This window comes from Pipistrellus kuhlii, unplaced genomic scaffold (genome assembly GCF_014108245.1).
Source record: "Pipistrellus kuhlii isolate mPipKuh1 unplaced genomic scaffold, mPipKuh1.p scaffold_m20_p_1, whole genome shotgun sequence".
Classification (NCBI taxonomy): Eukaryota; Metazoa; Chordata; class Mammalia; order Chiroptera; family Vespertilionidae; genus Pipistrellus; species Pipistrellus kuhlii.
The window spans coordinates 167,311,568-167,329,615 of NW_023425404.1; the positions used below are offsets into that span (position 1 = coordinate 167,311,568).

Consider the following 18,048-nt stretch of genomic DNA (forward strand, 5'->3'; position numbering starts at 1 on the left):
GCGCTCCTGGACGGAGTCCAGTACTCACACTTACAACCTGACTTGGCATAAGACAACAGAGGTGGAGGAGGCAGTTACAAGGTTCCCAAAAGAGTAATGATTGACAACGATCTGTCCCTTTTAGCCCCCAAAACCACATGGGGGGCGGGGCCTGGGGACTCACAATCCCCCTGTGGGGTTGTAAAACCCATTGTGCTTGGAAGAGCTTCCCAAACCGCGGGGCAATCAGTACCCAGGTCTCCGGGACCCACTTAGAAGTACATACATTGAACACTGGTTCCGTTCAAACTTCTTGTAGTTAAGAAAGAAGTACAAACATCTGGCTAGGAAAAACAAGGGTGCAGCCGGAACCAGTTTGGCTCAATGGATAGAGCGTTGGCCTGCGGACTGAAGAGTCCCGGGTTCGATTCCCGTCAAAGGCATGTACCTGGGTTGTGGGCACATCCCCGGTGCAGGAGGCAGCTGGTCGATGTTTCTCTCTCATCGATGTTTCTAGCTCTCTATCCCTCTCTCTTCCTCTCTGTAAAAAATCAATAAAATGTTGAGAGAGAGAGAGAGAGAGAGAGAGAGAGAGAGAGAGAGAGAGAGAGAGAGAGAAAGATATGAGGGTGCAGTGGGTGAGTATGAGAGGCTGGGGCGCAGCCTGCGGGGCAAGAGGCCATGGGGGAACCGAGCCCGGAGCCCAGCGCCGCCCCGCGGGCAGGAGCGCGGAGGCCCCGGTCGGCCCGGGCGGGGCGCCGGCTCTCCCGCCCCGGGGTGTGGCTCCTGCGGGCGGCGCGGGCGGGGCCCCGCGTTTAAGGCGCCGGCCCGCGGGGCCCGGCTCACTCGCGCTCCCGCCACCGCCATGGCACCGCCGCCCGCACGCGCCCTGCTCCTGGGAGCCGCCGGGCTGCTGCTCCTGCTGCTGCCCCTCTCCTCTTCCTCCTCTTCGGACGCCTGCGGCCCCTGCGCGCCGGCCTCCTGCCCGCCGCTGCCCCCGCGGGGCTGCCCGCTGGGCGAGACCCGCGACGCGTGCGGCTGCTGCCCCATGTGCGCGCGCGGCGAGGGCGAGCCGTGCGGGGGCGGCGGCGCGGGCAGGGGGTTCTGCGCGCCCGGCATGGAGTGCGTGAAGAGCCGCAAGAGGCGGAAGGGTAAAGCCGGGGCAGCAGCCGGGGGCCCGGGCGTGAGCGGCGTGTGCCTGTGCAAGAACCGCTACCCGGTGTGCGGCAGCGACGGCAACACCTACCCCACCGCGTGCCAGCTGCGCGCCGCCAGCCTGAGGGCCGAGAGCCGCGGGGAGAAGGCCGTCACCCAGGTCAGCAAGGGCACCTGCGAGCAAGGTGGGCACCGGCGCTTTCCCCTCCGACCCCGCCCCCGGGCCCGCGCGGCTGTAGGACGGGCTCCCCCTGGCGGCTCAGACCCGACAGGGCGGCGGCCGCCGATGCGCCCGCGCAGGTTCCCGCACCGCCTCCCGTGGGCAGCCCAGGGGTCAGATGCCTCCCGTGGGCATCTCAGGGGTCAGATAACTCCCGTGGGCATCCCAGGGGTCAGATGCCTCCCGTGGGCATCTCAGGGGTCAGATGCCTACCGTGGGCATCCCAGGGATCGGATGCGATGAAAGGAACTGGCAGCCGCGGGGATGCCAGCAAAGAAGGGAGACGCCTCCTCTATTCTTATTTTAGAGGTCTTAGTTTTAGCGTTTGCTGCGTGCACCGAGAAAGTGGGGACTTGCAAGGCCAGTGTGTGTGTGTGTGTGTGTGTGTGTGTGTGTGTGTGTGTGGTGTGTGGTGTGTGTGATTTAGCGATATTTCAGACTCCCGCTTCCCATCCCAAAAACTCACCCAACGGATGCTAACAGCTGGCAAGTCAATTCGCAAAAGCAGTGCCCTCATTCTTTGGTGAAACAAAGCATGTCATGTTATCATCATCTTTTTCTTGGCCTGGGGATATAGATGGAAGTGAAGTCAAGAAATTGGGGGAAAGAAGTTTTTCGACGACGAAATGCGAAGTAAGGGCTTTCAGAGAGAAGTTGTTTGTCCCGCCTTTAGATGGCTAGATCGTCAGAACTATAAAGCCAAGATTTCGTGGTTTCTTTAATATTGAGAAAATAATTCACTTACTGGAAATGACAGATTCTGAAACAGCAATGTAGCAAATTATTTCTGGGAGAGAAAAAAATACAGACTCTTTGAAGGATATCTGTATGATGTAGTTTTGCCATGACTCTTATGACCATTTTGTTTTTCTTTCTTATTCCCTTTTTTGTGTTATATGTCCCCAGGATGCACTGTTCAGCAGGAATGGCTTTGAGGTTATGTTTAATGGTTTATTTTATTTCACACAAGTCCAATCTTGCCATAAATGAAAGTGGAAAATAACTAGAGTTCAGGCTTGGGGGAAAAAACACACAGAGATTTTAACTCTAATGCCTGAAATAACATTTTCCATGGGCAGTTTCAAAAAAAAAAAGGTTAGAAATCCAACCTAGCGACCTTCTCCTGGGATGTGGGAGTGCGGCCATTCTCTTGAAAGGACAGAAGCAGTTGCTTCTTTCACAGCTCAGACTTTCCCCAAACTTTCCAAATGATTCCTTTTTAGAGCTTTTCCCAGAAGTCCATGTGCTAAGAGGTCGTATGTCACCAATTTCAGAGTTCACTATGAAAAGCCTTAAATTGTGTAACTTACTGGTACTTGTTTTATTATCACTGAAACTTAGAAAGTCACAACCCATCCTTTTCCAACAGAAACAGTCGTTTGCTCCTTTGGATCAAAGTCCTATCATGAAAGAGAAATGTCCATAGCTTAAGAGTTTATTCCATGTGTTAAAATTTTCTTAAACACCATAAGGGGAATTTTCCCCCCTGATCGGAGTAGAAGGTTAGCTAAAGAAAGTTAGCTTGGCCCTAACCGATTTGGCTTAGTGGATAGAGAGTTGGCCTGGGGACTGAAGAGTCACAGGTTTGATTCCTGTCAGGGGTATGTACCTTGGTTGCAGGCACATTCCCAGTAGGGGGCGTGCAGGAGGCAGCTGATCGAAGTTTCTCATCTGTTTCTCTCTATTTTTGTAAAAAAATCAATAAAATATATATAAAAATTTAGAAAAAAGAAAGTTAGCTTAGTGATTGTTTAAGTAATATCCATTCTAGCTCGTGTGGCAGCACTGTGCTAGGTGCTATGGAACAAGGAATACATAAAACTGAATTGGTCCTTTTTTAAAAATATATATATATTTTTATTTCAGAGAAGAAGAGAGAGGGAGAGAGAGATAGAAACATCAATGATGAGAGATAATTATTGATCAGCTGCCTCTTGCAAACCCCCTGCTGGAGATCAAGCCCAAAACCCAGGCATGTGGCCTGGACCTAGACTCAAACCGTGACCTCCTGGTTCATAGGTTGACACTCAACCACTGAGCAACACCAGCCAGACAAAACAGAACTGGCCTTGCTGACTAAGAAAGTATTCATACAAGTTGCAAACTCACTTCCCTGAGCACTTTCACTGGAGCCCTGGAGACACTCCCAAATCTTCCCTTATTTTATGAGATCACCATTTACCCTCCTTCTGTAGAGGAACTTCGTCTGCTTGTTTGCTGTACCTCTGTGATAAGAGGCAAAGCCATCTTCTGAAAATTTGTTTGAAAGGTAATGAGCTTATAATAGCACATCTTAGACCTGTCATCATGAATTTACTGCCATTAGATCTTATCAAGGTCCCTGAAGTCATGAATAATTGGAAGAGAGAGATCAGTTTAATAAAACGTTAATATAGAGAAGCTGAGATATATAATAAGATCTCATGTTGGCAGAGAACACGGATTGCCTTTATTCCAGTTCTTGGTTACTTCCTGTTCATGGCCCTATCAATCTGAGCCCCTGGGTAATGCCATTTCAACCCCCTTTGTCCCTTTGAATCCCATCTTCTCTTTTCCCCCCTCAGAATTAATTTTCACTTGTGAAATCAGAATTCATTCTTAAAGGTCTGCCTTATTATACCTTTAAGACCAAGTTCAAATTACCTAGCAGGGAATATGAGGCTCTGCACAATAACTCTACCCTGTTATTTTGGCCTCTTCTTCCCAACTCTTTTATAGTCCAGCCACAAGGCTTGCTCTTTGCTGCTGTTGGCAGTCATACCCACACTCTCACCCTCACTTTCCACCCTCACTTTGAACTCTTAATTTTCAAGGATCAGTAGGTGTCACTTTCTCTGTGAAGCTCCTTGATTCTCCCACCTCCCAGGGATGTCCTTGTCCTTTGTCTCTTCCAGCCATTTTTTCAACAACATTTATTGCACACTTACTGTGTACATGTAAACAAGAGCTATTCTAGCGGAACAGTTAAGATGCTGAGCTCTGGAACCAGGCTCCCTGGGTGTGTATCTTAACTCTGCCACTTCCTTAGCCTTGAACAAGTTACTTGACCTCTCTGGGCCTATGTTTCCTCACCTATAATGTAAGGACTATCATCAGCCCTCTCTCATAGAGTTGTGAAGAGTCAATATTTTGAAGACTATTCATAGAAATAACCTAATGAATATTCATTGTTGTCATCATTCAACCTTCAAGTAAACTCCATGAAGGAAGGGAATTTTTGCTCCCTCATCTATCCCCAAGGGCCTGGATCAGTGCCTGGTACTAGTAGATACTCTAGATTAGGGGTGTCGAACTCAATCAGAGAAGGGGCCAAAATCTAAAATCCAGCCTAAATCGCGGGCCGAATGGTTTACTGAACAGTCATAAACTGTCATTGTGATGGAAACGCAGCGGAGTTCAGTGATGACAGCGCGGTGCGGGCCACATTGCAAGGTCTGGCGGGACGGATTTGGCCCGCGGGCCTTGTGTTTGACACATGTGCTCTAGATATATGTTGAATGAATGAATGAATGAGTGAGTGAGTGAATGAATGAATTTTCCAGGTACTGTTCTAATCTCAGCCTAGAATAAGAAGAGAGGCAGGATTGACCCCTCTCTGATGGCAATTACTGTAAGCTTTACACAGAAATAAGTAAACAGATAATATCATAGTCATATGTGCTGTGAAGAATGTGCAACAGGGAAGTAGGATAGAAACCAGAGGTGGAGGAGCAGCAGTAAGTGGGGTGGGCCAAGCCATGCAACGGACCCATGTGGGGACTTCAGCAAAGAGGCAGAGGTGACGACAGCTCTGCTCGTTAGTACAGCGCCTCCCGCAGCCTCTGAAGTACGCTCTGAATGTCTGTCTTCTGCACAGGCTGGGAGCCTCCTAACAGAGAAGCTCCCACTGGCTAATAGTTGGACACTTCATAAATATTTGTTGATTAAACAAGGGAATCTCTTAAGAAAGTGCCTTCCCTTTTGGAAATGCAGGCAATGGACTCTCCGGGCTGTCTGCTCTCTCTTTCCCTGTATCTTCTGCCTTTACGAAGTCTAGGCCAGGGAATACATCTGACACTGATTCATCTTCCCATCCTCTGCTATCCTGAACTCTTAACATTAGATTTTCACCCCTCCCACACACCCAAATCTCAACATTTCCCCATCCCCTTGCTGGTTAGAATTAGGTCTAAATGGGAAAAGCTTCAGTGACTATTTTTCTTTTCAGAAACTCATTTTAATGGACTTTAAACATTCATTCTTTTTGAATATCGTTGTATGCTCATTTTTATGTTAATAACATGTTATTTAAATACCTGTTTTCTATTACTGTTTTTTTCCATGAATTTGTGATATTGTGATTTATAATAAGAAATATATATATATATATATATATATATATATATATATATATATATGTATGTATATATATATATTAGATCTTCATCTCATGTAGCTACTCAAACCTTTGGAATTTTCTAAGTGCTAAGAGTAACAAGGTGTCTCTTTCTTTCTTTCTTTCTTTCTTTCTTTCTTTTTTTTAATATACTTTACTGATTTTTCACAGAGAGGAAGGGAGAGGGATAGAGAGCTAGAAACATCGATAAGAGAGACATCAATCAGCTACCTTCTGCACATCTCCACTGGGAATGTGCCCACAACCAAGGTACATGCCCTTGACCGGAATCAAACCCGGGACCCTTCAGTCCACAGACCAACACTCTATCCACAGAGCCAACCCGGTTTAGGCAAGGTGTCTTTTTTTTAAACTAGGGAGGTGACTTTCAGAAAGCCCCTAAGGATAGGGGTTGATTGCCAGTGGAGCCAGCCATGTGATTAGTGGGTTGGAACTTTCAATCCTACCCCTTCAACCTTCTGGGAGGAAGAGGAGCTGAAGATTGATCTCAGTCTCCAATGATTGAGTGATTGGGTTGACTTAATCAATCATGTCTATGTAATGAAGCCTCCATTAAAACCCAAAAGGGCCCAGCAGGCGTGGCTCAGTGGCTGAGCATCGACCTGTGAACCAGAAGGTCACGGTTCAATTCCCCGGTCAGGGCATATGGCTAGGTTGTGGGCTACACACCCAGTGTGCATGAGGCAGCTGATCAATGACTCTCTCATCATTGATGTTTCTATCCCTCTCCCTTCTTCTCTAAAATCAATAAAAAAAAATTTTTTTTTTTTAAAGCAACACAAAAGGATGGGTTTGGAGAGCTTCTGGGCTGGTGAACATACGGAGGTGCTGGGAGAGTGGCTCACACAGTGCCCATGGGAGCTCCTTTCTTCACACCTTTCCCTCTGCATCTCCTCCATCTGGCTGCTCCTGAGTTACATCCTTTTATAAAAGCTGGTAACCTAGTAAGTCCGTAAAATGCTTCTGAGTCCTGTAAGCCACTCTAACAAATTAATGGAACCCCGGGAGGGAGTTGTTGGTGCCTCCAATCTGTAGCCAGTCAGTCAGAAGCACAGATGACAGCATGGACTTGTGATTGACATAAGAAGTGTGTGAGCCCATTTGACCCAGTAATTCCACTCCTAGGAATATATCCCAAGAAACTAGAAACACCAATCAGAAAGGATATATGCACCCCTATGTTTATAGCAGCACAATCTACAATAGCTAGAATTTGGAAACAGCCTACGTGCCCATCAGCAGATGATTGGATCAAAAAACCATGGTACATCTACACAATGGAATACTATGCTGCCATAAAAAAGAAGGAATTCTCATCATTTGCAGCAACCTGGATGGAACTGGAGAACATCATGATGAGTGAAATAAGCCAGTCAATGAAAGAGAAACACCACGTGACCTCACTCATTTATGGATAATAAAGAACATTATAAACTGATGAACCAAAAGATAGATATAGAGACAGTAAAGCAACAAGCAGACTGTCAAATTACAGTGGGGAGGGTAAGGAGATCTGGGGGAGATAATAGATCAACCGAAGGACTTGTATACATGCATACAAGTACAACCAATGGACACAAAACTCTGGGAAAGAAGGGTATGAATGGGAGGAGGGAATGGTAAGATATGTACACAGATAATAATTTAATTTAAAAATTTTTATCTGAAAAAAAAAAGAAAATAAACGTAAGTCAGAAGTCATCTTAAAAAAAAAAAAAAGTGTGTGAGGAGGTGTGAAGGGGGAAGGCTTGTTGGACTGATCCCTTAACCAGTGTGATCTGATGCTATCCCAAGGTAGACAGTGTCAGAATTGTAGGACACCCAGCTGGTGCTGGAGAATTGCTTGGGGATGTGAGAGAAAATACATGAGCAACTGGTGTCAGAATGGTAGAACGTCATTGAAAGCTGATACAGAAGGAAAAGATAAATAAATAAATAAATAAATAAATAGCAAAAAATAAAGTTGATACAGAGTGTTCCAGTTTTATTTTTTAATATATTTTATTGATTTTTTTTACAGAGAGGAAGAGAGAGGGATAGAGAGTTAGAAACATCAATGAGAGAGAATGATGATTCTCTCTTGCACAACCCCTACTGGGGATGTGCCCGCAGTCAAGGTACATGCCCTTGACCCGAATTGAACCTGAGACCTTTCAGTCAGCAGGCCGACGCTCTATCCACTGAGCCAAACCAGTTTTGGCTGAGTGTTCCAATTTTAAATGAAATTTTAATGGTCTGGCTCCGTGGTCGGCAAACTGTGGCTCTCGAGCCACATGCGCCTCTCGAGCCACATGCAGCTCTTTGGCCTCTTGAGTGTGGCTCTTCCACAAAATACTGTACCACGGCCTGGGCAAGTCTATTTTGAAGAAGTGGCATTAGAAGAAGTTTAAGTTTTAAAAAATTGGCTCTCAAAAGAAATTTCAATTGTTGTACTGTTGATATTTGGCTCTGTTGACTAATGAGTTTGCCGACCACTGGTCTGGCTTATCTTGTGGCAAAGGGCTGGGGAGTGGGGCAATGTAAGTCAGTGCAATACTTTGTAAAACTACCTCTGTCACACCACACAGACACACAGAGAGCCCCCAGGGGGATCCTTCGCCTGGGTTTATGAAGAGCCAGGAAAAACCTCCTCGAAGAGTGGTGCTGTCCTGATTGAGACAGGGGTGAGAAGGAATTGGCTGGAGAAGAGCTAGCATGACGTGTCGAGTGAGCTAGAAGGAAGAGCACAGAAAGCACAGCACATGGTTCCATGGGGCTGTCCCACAGAGAGGGGCCGCCGGACACTTAACAGGGCATAGTGACCGAGGGCCTTGTGGCCCGTTGGGGAGTCTAGACACCGTCACGAGAGCAGTGGGCCATGGAGTGACGTAATGGGATTTGTGCTTTTAAAAAAACCTCTGTGACCGCCCTTAGGAGGATGGATTGGAAGGGGCAAGACCGCCATCAGGGATTCTCATTAGGAAGCTGTTACAGTCATCCCAGCAAGAGACGCCTCACTCCTCCTCCGACACAGGACCTTCACTTTCTGTTTCAGGCCTTCGAAGCATTGGTGAGCCCCGGGTCCTAACCTGCCACGGCAAGCTGTTCATTACTGGAAAAGTCTGAACTGTGCTTTTTCCTTATTAGATGACCCCTCACAATGTGCCCTGGCATCACTCTCTCATTAGCCAGCCCAGCTCCCACATTACAGCCAACTTGCTCATTTCATGTCAAGAGGCTTTTCCCCCATAAGCCCCGTTCCTCCCTCTCTCTACTTTCAGATCAGAAACAGAAAAAGCCATATCCCGAAGCATCTACCCTAACCCCATAGAAATGCTTTCAAGTTTTTTCTTCTAGCCTCAGTTGCCCTTGTTAAACACAGAAACTTCTAGAATGCTGAGTGAATCACCGGTTCTTTCTTACCACTAATCCCTGCATTTTAAGAAAAGTTTGAAAACTTTGTTCTCTAATCCTTCTTACCAGGAACTGATATGGAGTATATGGAGTATATGGAGTATCCTTTTTTCTATACTCTTGCCAACATGGGGATTATCAATCTCTTTAATTCTTGTCGAGCTAAAAAGCAGTATCTCCTGTTTAGTTTGCAATTTCCTGAGATTGAGCATGTTGTATTTCTTCTGTGAATTGCCTGTTTATGCCTTGCCATTTTTTTTTCCTGTGCGTGCATTATTTGTACTTTCCATATTTATTTTGAATTATTAGGGATATTAACATTTTTGTTAAATATTTGTTATATTTTCTCTGGAAAAGGAAATAGGCAGGCTTGAGGGACCTTAAAGGACTTGGGATTCTTTTCAAGGAAAATAATCCAAAGAACAAGTTTATGTTTCGTCATGGTTTGGGAATTAGTTATTCAATGGAAGGTGCTTGACCTACTTTTCTACAATTCTTCAGGAGACGGAATTCAAAGGCCTGGAATTAAATGGCCACTCTCAATCAAGGGTCATTGGTGCCAATTCAATGCCCATAGCAATCCCCAATTTGGAATGTGGTGAAGAAGGAAACTTTATTCAGTGCAGGCAGCTCAACTGGGAGACAGCACGGCTGTGGAATAACTCAATCATGTTATAGCTCTAAGAAGCCTTGGAGGGAGGTGGCCCTGGAGGGAGTGAGGCCCCTCTTCGGCTAGGCGGCTCTGGTCTGCTCACCTGCGCCCATCTGCCTCACGCTGCTCCTTTGCTACGGGAAGATATCTTTGGTGTTTCAACTCCAGCTGGAGAAATGCCATCTTCAGCCTTTGGGTGGAAAGGAAAAGTTCCCTGGGGGAACCTGCTTATCTAGACTATCCCTGGTTCCTGATTGGTCCATCCTCATGCAAATAAGAACTCCAAATCCTCCCCATTTGATTAGTCCAAAGGGCACTGTCCTGATTGGTCAGAATGGAGCTGCCCCGATTGGTTGGTGGAGATGCTAATGGGGGGATATACCTGTGCAGCTCCAATTGGATGGGGAAAATCTCGGTCCTCTTGGTTGTAATAGGTTTCCAGGAATTCCATAAGAGCTGGCTCCAGTGGCAGGAATACAGCACAGGCAGGCAGTTCAGAGCAGAGGCCGGTAGCTTCGTGCAGGCTTCTCCTGAAGTGCCGTTTTGTGAAAGGCCCCTGTGCAGAAACAGCTGCTAGGCGGTGTTTTAAATGTGAGCCCCGTCAAACCATTGGGAGCCCTTCTTGGTAGGTATGTTCTTTCCCAGGGTCCACCCCACAAAGCACAGTTAGATTACACACCAGGGAGAACTGGTAGGTAAAAACTGTTGAATACCGTTATTTGCTCATATGGGAGCCAGGAGAATTTTGTTCTGAGATGTTCTGTGGGAGAGCTGAGGGGTAACCTAAGTGAGGAGGGGAAGCTGGGAGAGGACGTGAGGACCTTCAAGATCTTTTACGCTCTAGACATTAGATGGAATGGTTAAGCTGAGCAAGTGTTTATTATCACCCTTAAATATAATTTGCATCTTGTCCACAGAGCCTGCCCTCCGGTTGACTGTAGACTTGCCTTCTTGAAGAAACTGCCTTATAAGTCTCTTTCGAATAGTTTAGTGACAGAACTTCCTTGGGTAGATCCCAAGGCCAGGCCCGGCCTTCCCGCGTTCTAAATTCCTCCCCCACAGTGTATAAGATTAGGATGCTTCCTTCAACCTCGAAATAGCCTGCAACTGATCTGACCTCATCTGTACAGTGTTTTTCATTGTAAGACAAATAGCATCTTATTCTTAGCAACTGTTAAAAAGGAAACCCTGGCCGAAACCGGTTTGACTCAGCACTAGAGCGTCGATCTGCCAACTGAAAGGTCCCAGATTCGATTCTGGTCAGGGGCATATACGTTGGTTGCAGGCACATCCCCGGTGGGGGGTGTGCAAGAGGCAGTTGGTCGATGTTTCTCTCTCATAAACGTTTCTAGCTCTCTGTCTCTCTCCCTTCCTCTCTGTAAAAAATCAACAAAATATATTAAAAAAAAAAAAAAAAAAAAAAAAGGAAACCCTGAATTGGTGTAAGAAAGACTTTTAGGCCAGAGAATGTATGTGTATAACTTTTTTTGTAATTTAAACCCAGGAGTGGCACCTTTACAGCTTAGAGATGGAAAAAGACTTAGAAGTAGATCAATTTGCTAAGTGCTTATTTTAGGCAATTTTTAAAATTTCCCCGTGGAGCCTTTTTATGAGGGGGTAGGAGGGTGATAAGGGCTAGAAATGTCACAGGAAAGCTTTCCCAAGCTTTCTAGAGGGTTTCCAAGTTGATTAAGACCATCACTCCGAGAGGACCCCACCCCACATGGCCTCAAAGATAAAGTGAGGTCAGGTGGAGAAAGCCGTGGTTGATAATGTGGAGGGGGGAATGTTTATTTTTTACCTAAAATTGATGTGTTAAATAGTTGAATCAATGGCAAAAGGTATGGTGGAGTTAGTTAGAAATAGCTGGAGCTAGCAATAAACGTGCCCCCTGAATGCCTCCACCACGCAGTGGGTTCTCAGAGAGAGGTGCTGCCCTGAGACCCGCTGGGCCCAAAAGCAGGCCAGGGTTGCAAAGAAGTTTTGTGTCTGAAAAGTAAGAAAGGTTCAGACCAGGTAAGCCAGATCTAGTAACCTCATTTTGACAAGGCCCCATTCATTTGGCATGAAGTTTCTTATTTACAGTAGGAGTGTTGACAAGGCTGTGGACAAGCAAACATGTTCAAAGTAGAGTTTACCCCTATGAAAAAGCAACACCCTCCAAACTTAAGGATAATATGTATTATAAGTGAAGGTAGTTTAGTCTGCTTCACAAGGTTTTTGCAAAGGTCACATTAATTTTTTTAAATATATTTTATTGACTTTTTTACAGAGAGGAAGGGAGAGGAATAGAGAATCAGAAACCTCGATGAGAGAGAAACATCGATCAGCTGCCTCCTGCACACCCCCTACTGGGAATGTGCCCGCAACCAAGGTACATGCCCTTGACCGGAATAGAACCTGGGACCTTTCAATATGCAGGTCGATGCTCTATCCACTGAATCAAACGAGTTAGGGCCAAAGGTCACATTATTAAACAGATGTGAAGACAGTTGCTGAGAATAAGATGTTGTTTTACAATTAAAATAAATGCGAAGACTCTTACTGACTGGATTGGAGACTACTTTGGGGCAAGAACTCCAGGTAGTACCTTGTAGATGGTGATCATGATAACTGAGGTTTGTAGTACTTTACAGTTTGCTGGGGGCTTCTTCGGACGTTTCCTTGTTTGTTACACTTTGGGGAAGTAAGGGGAATTACTGTCCCAGCTTCCAAATAAGAAAACCACAGGCCACCCATCACACAGCCAGGTAAATAGCAGTGCTGGTACGTAAATGTAGGTCTTGAGCTACAGCCTTGCTATTCAAAGTATGGCAGGTAGACCAGCAGTACTGGCTCTCTGCACTATCTTTCTCTTCTATAACCCTAAAACTGTTCCAAAATAAACAGTTTAGCCCTAGCCAGTTTGGCTCAGTGGATAGAGCATTAGCCTGTGGACTGAAGGGTCCCAGTTATGATTCCGGTCGAGAGCATGTACATGGGTTACCAGCTGGATCCCTGGCCCTGGTCGGGAGTGCATGTGGGGGGCAACCAATCAATGTGTCTCTCTCACATCGATGTTCTCTCTCTGCTTCTCCCCCTCCCTACCACTCCCTCTGAAATCCAATGGAAAATTATCCTCCAGTGATGATTAACAAAATTAACAGTTTAAAACAAAAGTGAGCCGAAACTGGTTTGGCTTGGTGGATAGAGCGTCGGCCTGCGGACTGAAAGATCCCAGGTTCAATTCCGGTCAAGGGCATGTACCTTGGTTGCGGGCACGTCTCCAGTGGGGGGTGTGCAGGAGGCAGCTGATTGATGTTTCTCTCTCATCGATGTTTCTGACTCTCTATCCCTCTCCCTTCCTCTCTGTAAAAAATCAATAAAATAAATATAAATAAATAAAACAAAAGTGATTCACAAGAGTCAAACTCTTGGATGTGAAAAGTTTTAGAAAGATCCTAATGAATTTATCCTGCTTATATTTTCTTTTTGATGAATTGACAAGGGGGGTGTACGATGCATTCCTGACTAAATAGCTCTAAAAGAGCTCTTTCAATTAACACAAAGTGAAATTCAATATGATAACAAAGTTTATGTCATAGTTTAATTGGCTTTTGTGATAATGTGGTACACTTTGTCATATTCCATTCTGGGAAAGATGGTATTTCTTAAAGGAATGAATGTCTCTTTGGACAGATCCCTGATCCATGTAGCATCCATCCCTCCAGGGCCAGATTGGAACTACGAGAGCCAGTCCCCTCATCCACAACCAACAGGCCCTTGAAGGGCCAGTATGTTGGGGGCAGCAGGCATGGATATTTTCCCAAGCAACACTTCTTGGGGCATAACATTTATGTGTGGTGTTTGGTCATTTGCCAGGCCTTTCAGGTGACTCCGAGTAAGGTAAAGGGGGAGGAAAATCACTCAGATAACTGTCAACGTGCTCAAGTGCTCATTTTCACCGTGCTGACAGAGCCCTGTCCTAAGCACCACGCTACCATCCATTTTCCCAGCCGGGATAATATTTACTCCACACCTAAGCTGAGGTTCACTATTGGGCCACTCTTGGGAGGGAATCTGCATTTTTAGGGACTGAAGCATATGTGTTGTTAGGTGACAACTTCCAGGGGAAGGGAAATCCAGGTAGGGATTTGAGAACTCAAGTATAACCCATCTGGACTTTCTGAGGGTGGGGGAAGGGGAGAGAGCATTTTCATATTCTCAGGCAGAAAGGCAGCCGCCTCCCCATCCTCCTGCTCTTTCTTGTTGTTCTTCTTGAAGAACCAGCTTTGGGGGGAGGCTGTCTCTTCCCCTGAGTGGAGAAAGGCTCAAAGACACTCATTTACATCACGGCAGATTAATGGGCCAGCGGTCAAGTGGCTGGATTTGGGAAAGCTTTAGCTCTCACATCTGCTCTGCTCTCCTCTGGCCTGACCCCAAGCAAGGGAGAAAATTTTATCAAGAAATAGATCTCCTGGAACACTGAGAAGGTTTTGAAAGAGACCACACAGAAACGAGGCTTTAGGAATTTGTCAGGGTAGCCTGACAAATTCTGCAGGATGCAAAGCCTGCTCCTTCTCCGTGGGAGTTTTCAGAACTCTGCTCAGAGAGCAGAAACCCAAACGTGAATTTCCAGAGCAGCTGCAGCTACTACTCTGCAACCTTGCCCCGCCCCCAACCTCAGGAAGCCATAGAGCGCGTGATAAAAAAAAAAATGAAACGCTTTAAAAAAAAGAAAAGAAAGAAAATGAAATGCTTAGGCAACAGTGCCGCTCTGAGTTAGAGAAGGCTGGCGGAGGGGCTCCGTGCAGTGAGGCTGTGAATTAGAGGTGCTCAGCGCAGCTGGAGAGGGCAGGCTGGGACCCAGATCAAGATTCCAGAGGCCCCTCTCCGCTCAGAAGTGTCGCAGATCAGAGCTGCAGGGCAGAAGGCAGAAGCTCCCAGCAGGCTCTGTCGCACCGCGGAGCCTTTGGTTCACTAGCAGATAACTGCCAGGGCAGGAGCAGGCTGTCCGGGGCCCCGTTGTGCTGTGGACATGTTACCAGTTCTCTGCCTCATTTGAGGCCTCCTGCTTTTCACCCGCTCCGCCTGGTCTCTCATTGCCTGCCTGGCCTCTCATGCCTCTCATCCCCTTTTTCCTAACTGAGCACAAATGTGGTTTTCTTTTCCACCCCAACCCTTTCTCAGTTACAAGGCTTGGCCAGCAACTCTAGAAATGGTGAGCTCTACTCAGCCAGCTCCTCCAGCGCCACCCCCAGACTCAGAGCCGCCTCTGGCATTGCCCCCAAACATGGCATGCCACCCCTGAGAGGCAGCCCGCTCAGTCCACATCATCCAGGAGATGGTTGTCCCTTCTGTTTGGGGTGTGTGTGTGTGTGTGTGTGTGTGTGTGTTAATCCTCACCCAAGAATATTTTTCTCATTGATTTTTAGAGAGTGGAAGGGAGGGGGGCGAGAAACATTAATGTGAGAGAGATGTATATATTGGTTGCCTCCTGCATACGCCCCAACTGGGGCTGGGGGTCAAATCTGCAACCCAGGTACATGCCCTTGACAGGGAATTGAACCCTCAGCCCTTTTGTGCACGGCCAACATTCTAACCACTGAGAAACTCTGGCTAGGGCTGTCTCTTCTTCTTTTTAAAAAAATATATATTTTATTAATTTTTTACAGAGAGGAAGGAGCGGGACAAAGAGCTAGAAACATCGATGAGAGAGAAACACCGATGAGAGAGAAACATCGACCAGCTGCCTCCTGCACACCCCCTACCAGGGATGTGCCCACAACCAATGTACATGCCCCTGACCGGAATCGAACCTGGGAGCTCTCAGTCCGCAGACCGATACTCTATCCACCAAGCCAAACTGGTTTCAGCATCTTCTTTTTTTTTATGCTACTTTAGGATGAAGTGTTTACAGATGTCTTAGGATCCTAATCCTAGTAATATTTCTGCATCTATCAGAATTATGAGTGTTACTAAAAGTTCGAGTACTACAATACTTTAAGAAAGTATTCATCTAAAGCCACAACAATATAATCTTTCATTTATGTTACTATAATAGAATGTAAGCTCCACACACCCAGTGTTTTTTATTTTTTTTGTTCACTGTTGATCCCCCTGTCTAAACAGTCCTTGGGATGTAGTAGGTACTCAATACATACTTGTTGAGTAAGTGAATGAGTAATTAAGAGTGGATTACAGTGTGTGCTGTTGGAAAGGGGAACCTGGTGGAAGGTTCCCCTTCCTCCCTGTCTCTCTCTCTCTTTCTCTCTCTCTCTCTCTCTCTCTCTCTCTCTCTCTCTCTCTCTCTCTCTCTCTCTCTCTCTCTCTCTCTCTCATTACCTACTCTGTGATCTCTGATAAGGAAAGATGGCTCTGACCAGCTTATAGGTCCCCCATCCTAGAGAATTTCTTGTTACTTTGCATCTTCTCCCATGAACCCTTATACTTACTTTCCGCTATCACAAAAACTCTGAGACTGAGAACAAATGTTCCACTCAAAGTTACCACCTCCCCCTAATCATTTCCCAGCCACTGAGAATGGTATTCTACCACTGGCTGTGTGACCTTGAGAAATTTACTTAACTTCTCTGGGCTTCAGTTTTCACATCACTACAATGAGTTACTGTATTTTAAATGCTTAGCACAGTGTTTGACCCACAATCGGTATTTAATAAAGGTTACTGCAAGCCTACTTCCCCCTTTAGTTAAACAGCAATAGAGGAAGGCACAAATACAATCCATTCACATTATTCAAGGTAGTTATGCTCTATAAAGTCTTGCAAACACTGGATTAGAGAATACAGAGCAATTAGCGAGTACAGAGGAGAATCAAAGCCAATAGCCTCTAACTCATGCCCAAATAAAGATGATCTAACACACATATGTTCTCTAGGACACATTATAGCCTTTTTCCCCCTTAAGAATCCTAGACAGCACTTCCCACTGCACTTGGGGATCATTTTAAACAGCAAGATCGCCAACCAAAATCACATAAATGAAAAAAAAAAAAAAGTGGTATTAAGTGGACAGTGAAAGGGATGGTTATTTACAGTATGAAAGCTGAAATAAGAAGGTAGTGCATTGTCTCACCGCGCCATCCCCAGCCACCCCCAAGCTAGGACCTGAGACTTTTTTTTGCCACTTTCTGCATGTCCAAGAATGGTTTTATTTGGGAGGTTACAAACAAATTTTAGCAGTAGGTGGATTTGCAAATATGAATCGGTGAATCATGAAGAGTGACTGTATTGGAAATGGTCAGATCTGTCACAAGTACTAGGGAACTACCAGGATTTCTCAGGACGGAGAGCATGTATGAGTTATGCTTCCTTTGGACATCCCAAAGCATTTAACACAGTTCCGGGCACAGAGTGGGTGCTTAGTAGATAATTTTTGGATTTATGACCCAAATCAATAAACGCATGTACTATCCCTGGGTTGACTGTCTCTATGAGGAGCCTCTGTTTTGCCCTGTACCCACCTGCTACCAGGGCTCCCAATCCACACGCATTGGTGAAAAGTATAGATTTTTCTAATCTTTCATAGGAGCAGCAGGAAGGCCCCTCCCACTTCTCTCTCCAGTCTTCCCACCAGCTAGAGTCTCCTGGTAGCCTTTCCCTCACACCAAGCCCACAGCCAGGCCTCTCACCTCTCTCCAGGTTTAAGCTCAGCAATTAGACTCTGTCCAGGCTCCTCCAAGTCTATACCCATCACGTAGCTCAGGAAACAAAGGTTAGCTGGATTCTCATTATCATTAGAAGTGGAAAATTGTGATGATTCCCTGTCACTCATGTCAAATGGTCACTTTTTGTAAATGCTGTGTTAGGTGCCATAAGGAGATCTGACAGTGATGAAACAGATAATGCCCCTTCTCTAAGGAGCCTGCAAACATGTGGTCCATCTGGTGGTTTCTGGAGTGTGTGAAGGCAAAAGAATCAATTAGATTAAAGTAAAAGAGCCCCAGTAAGTCAAGTTGATAAAAATGCATTTAAGCCCAGCTGGGGTGGTTCAGTGGTTGAGCATGCACCAGAAGGTCACTGGTTCGATTTCTGGTCAGGGCACATGCCCGGGTTACAGGCTCCATCCCTAGTCATGGGCGTGCAGAGGTAGCTGATCAATGTTTCTCTCTCATCGATGTATCTATCTCTCTACCCCTCTCCCTTCCCCTTTCTCTAAAATCAATAAAAACATATTTTTAAAATGCATCCAAGCAAAGAGTGTACACATATGTACACTCCTCAACTGTTTTCAGTCATTGAAGCATATATTTCC

General features: G+C 45.9%; 1 protein-coding gene and 1 long non-coding RNA gene across 2 annotated transcripts in view; both read left to right on the plus strand.

The window, feature by feature from the left end:
* The first annotated feature begins 806 nt into the window (after positions 1-806).
* The window catches only part of IGFBP7 (insulin like growth factor binding protein 7), a 68,071-nt gene continuing 50,829 nt past the window's right edge, over positions 807-18,048 (plus strand). The window contains exon 1 of the mRNA XM_036415429.2: positions 807-1,319. Within this exon, the coding sequence (XP_036271322.1) occupies positions 845-1,319 (475 nt within the window). The 5' untranslated portion in view covers positions 807-844. The remainder of the gene's footprint in view (positions 1,320-18,048) is intronic.
* LOC123651288 lies at positions 5,760-6,700 on the plus strand. Its single transcript, XR_006739906.1, has 2 exons — positions 5,760-5,832; positions 6,087-6,700. It is a non-coding gene; the product is annotated as an uncharacterized LOC123651288 (long non-coding RNA).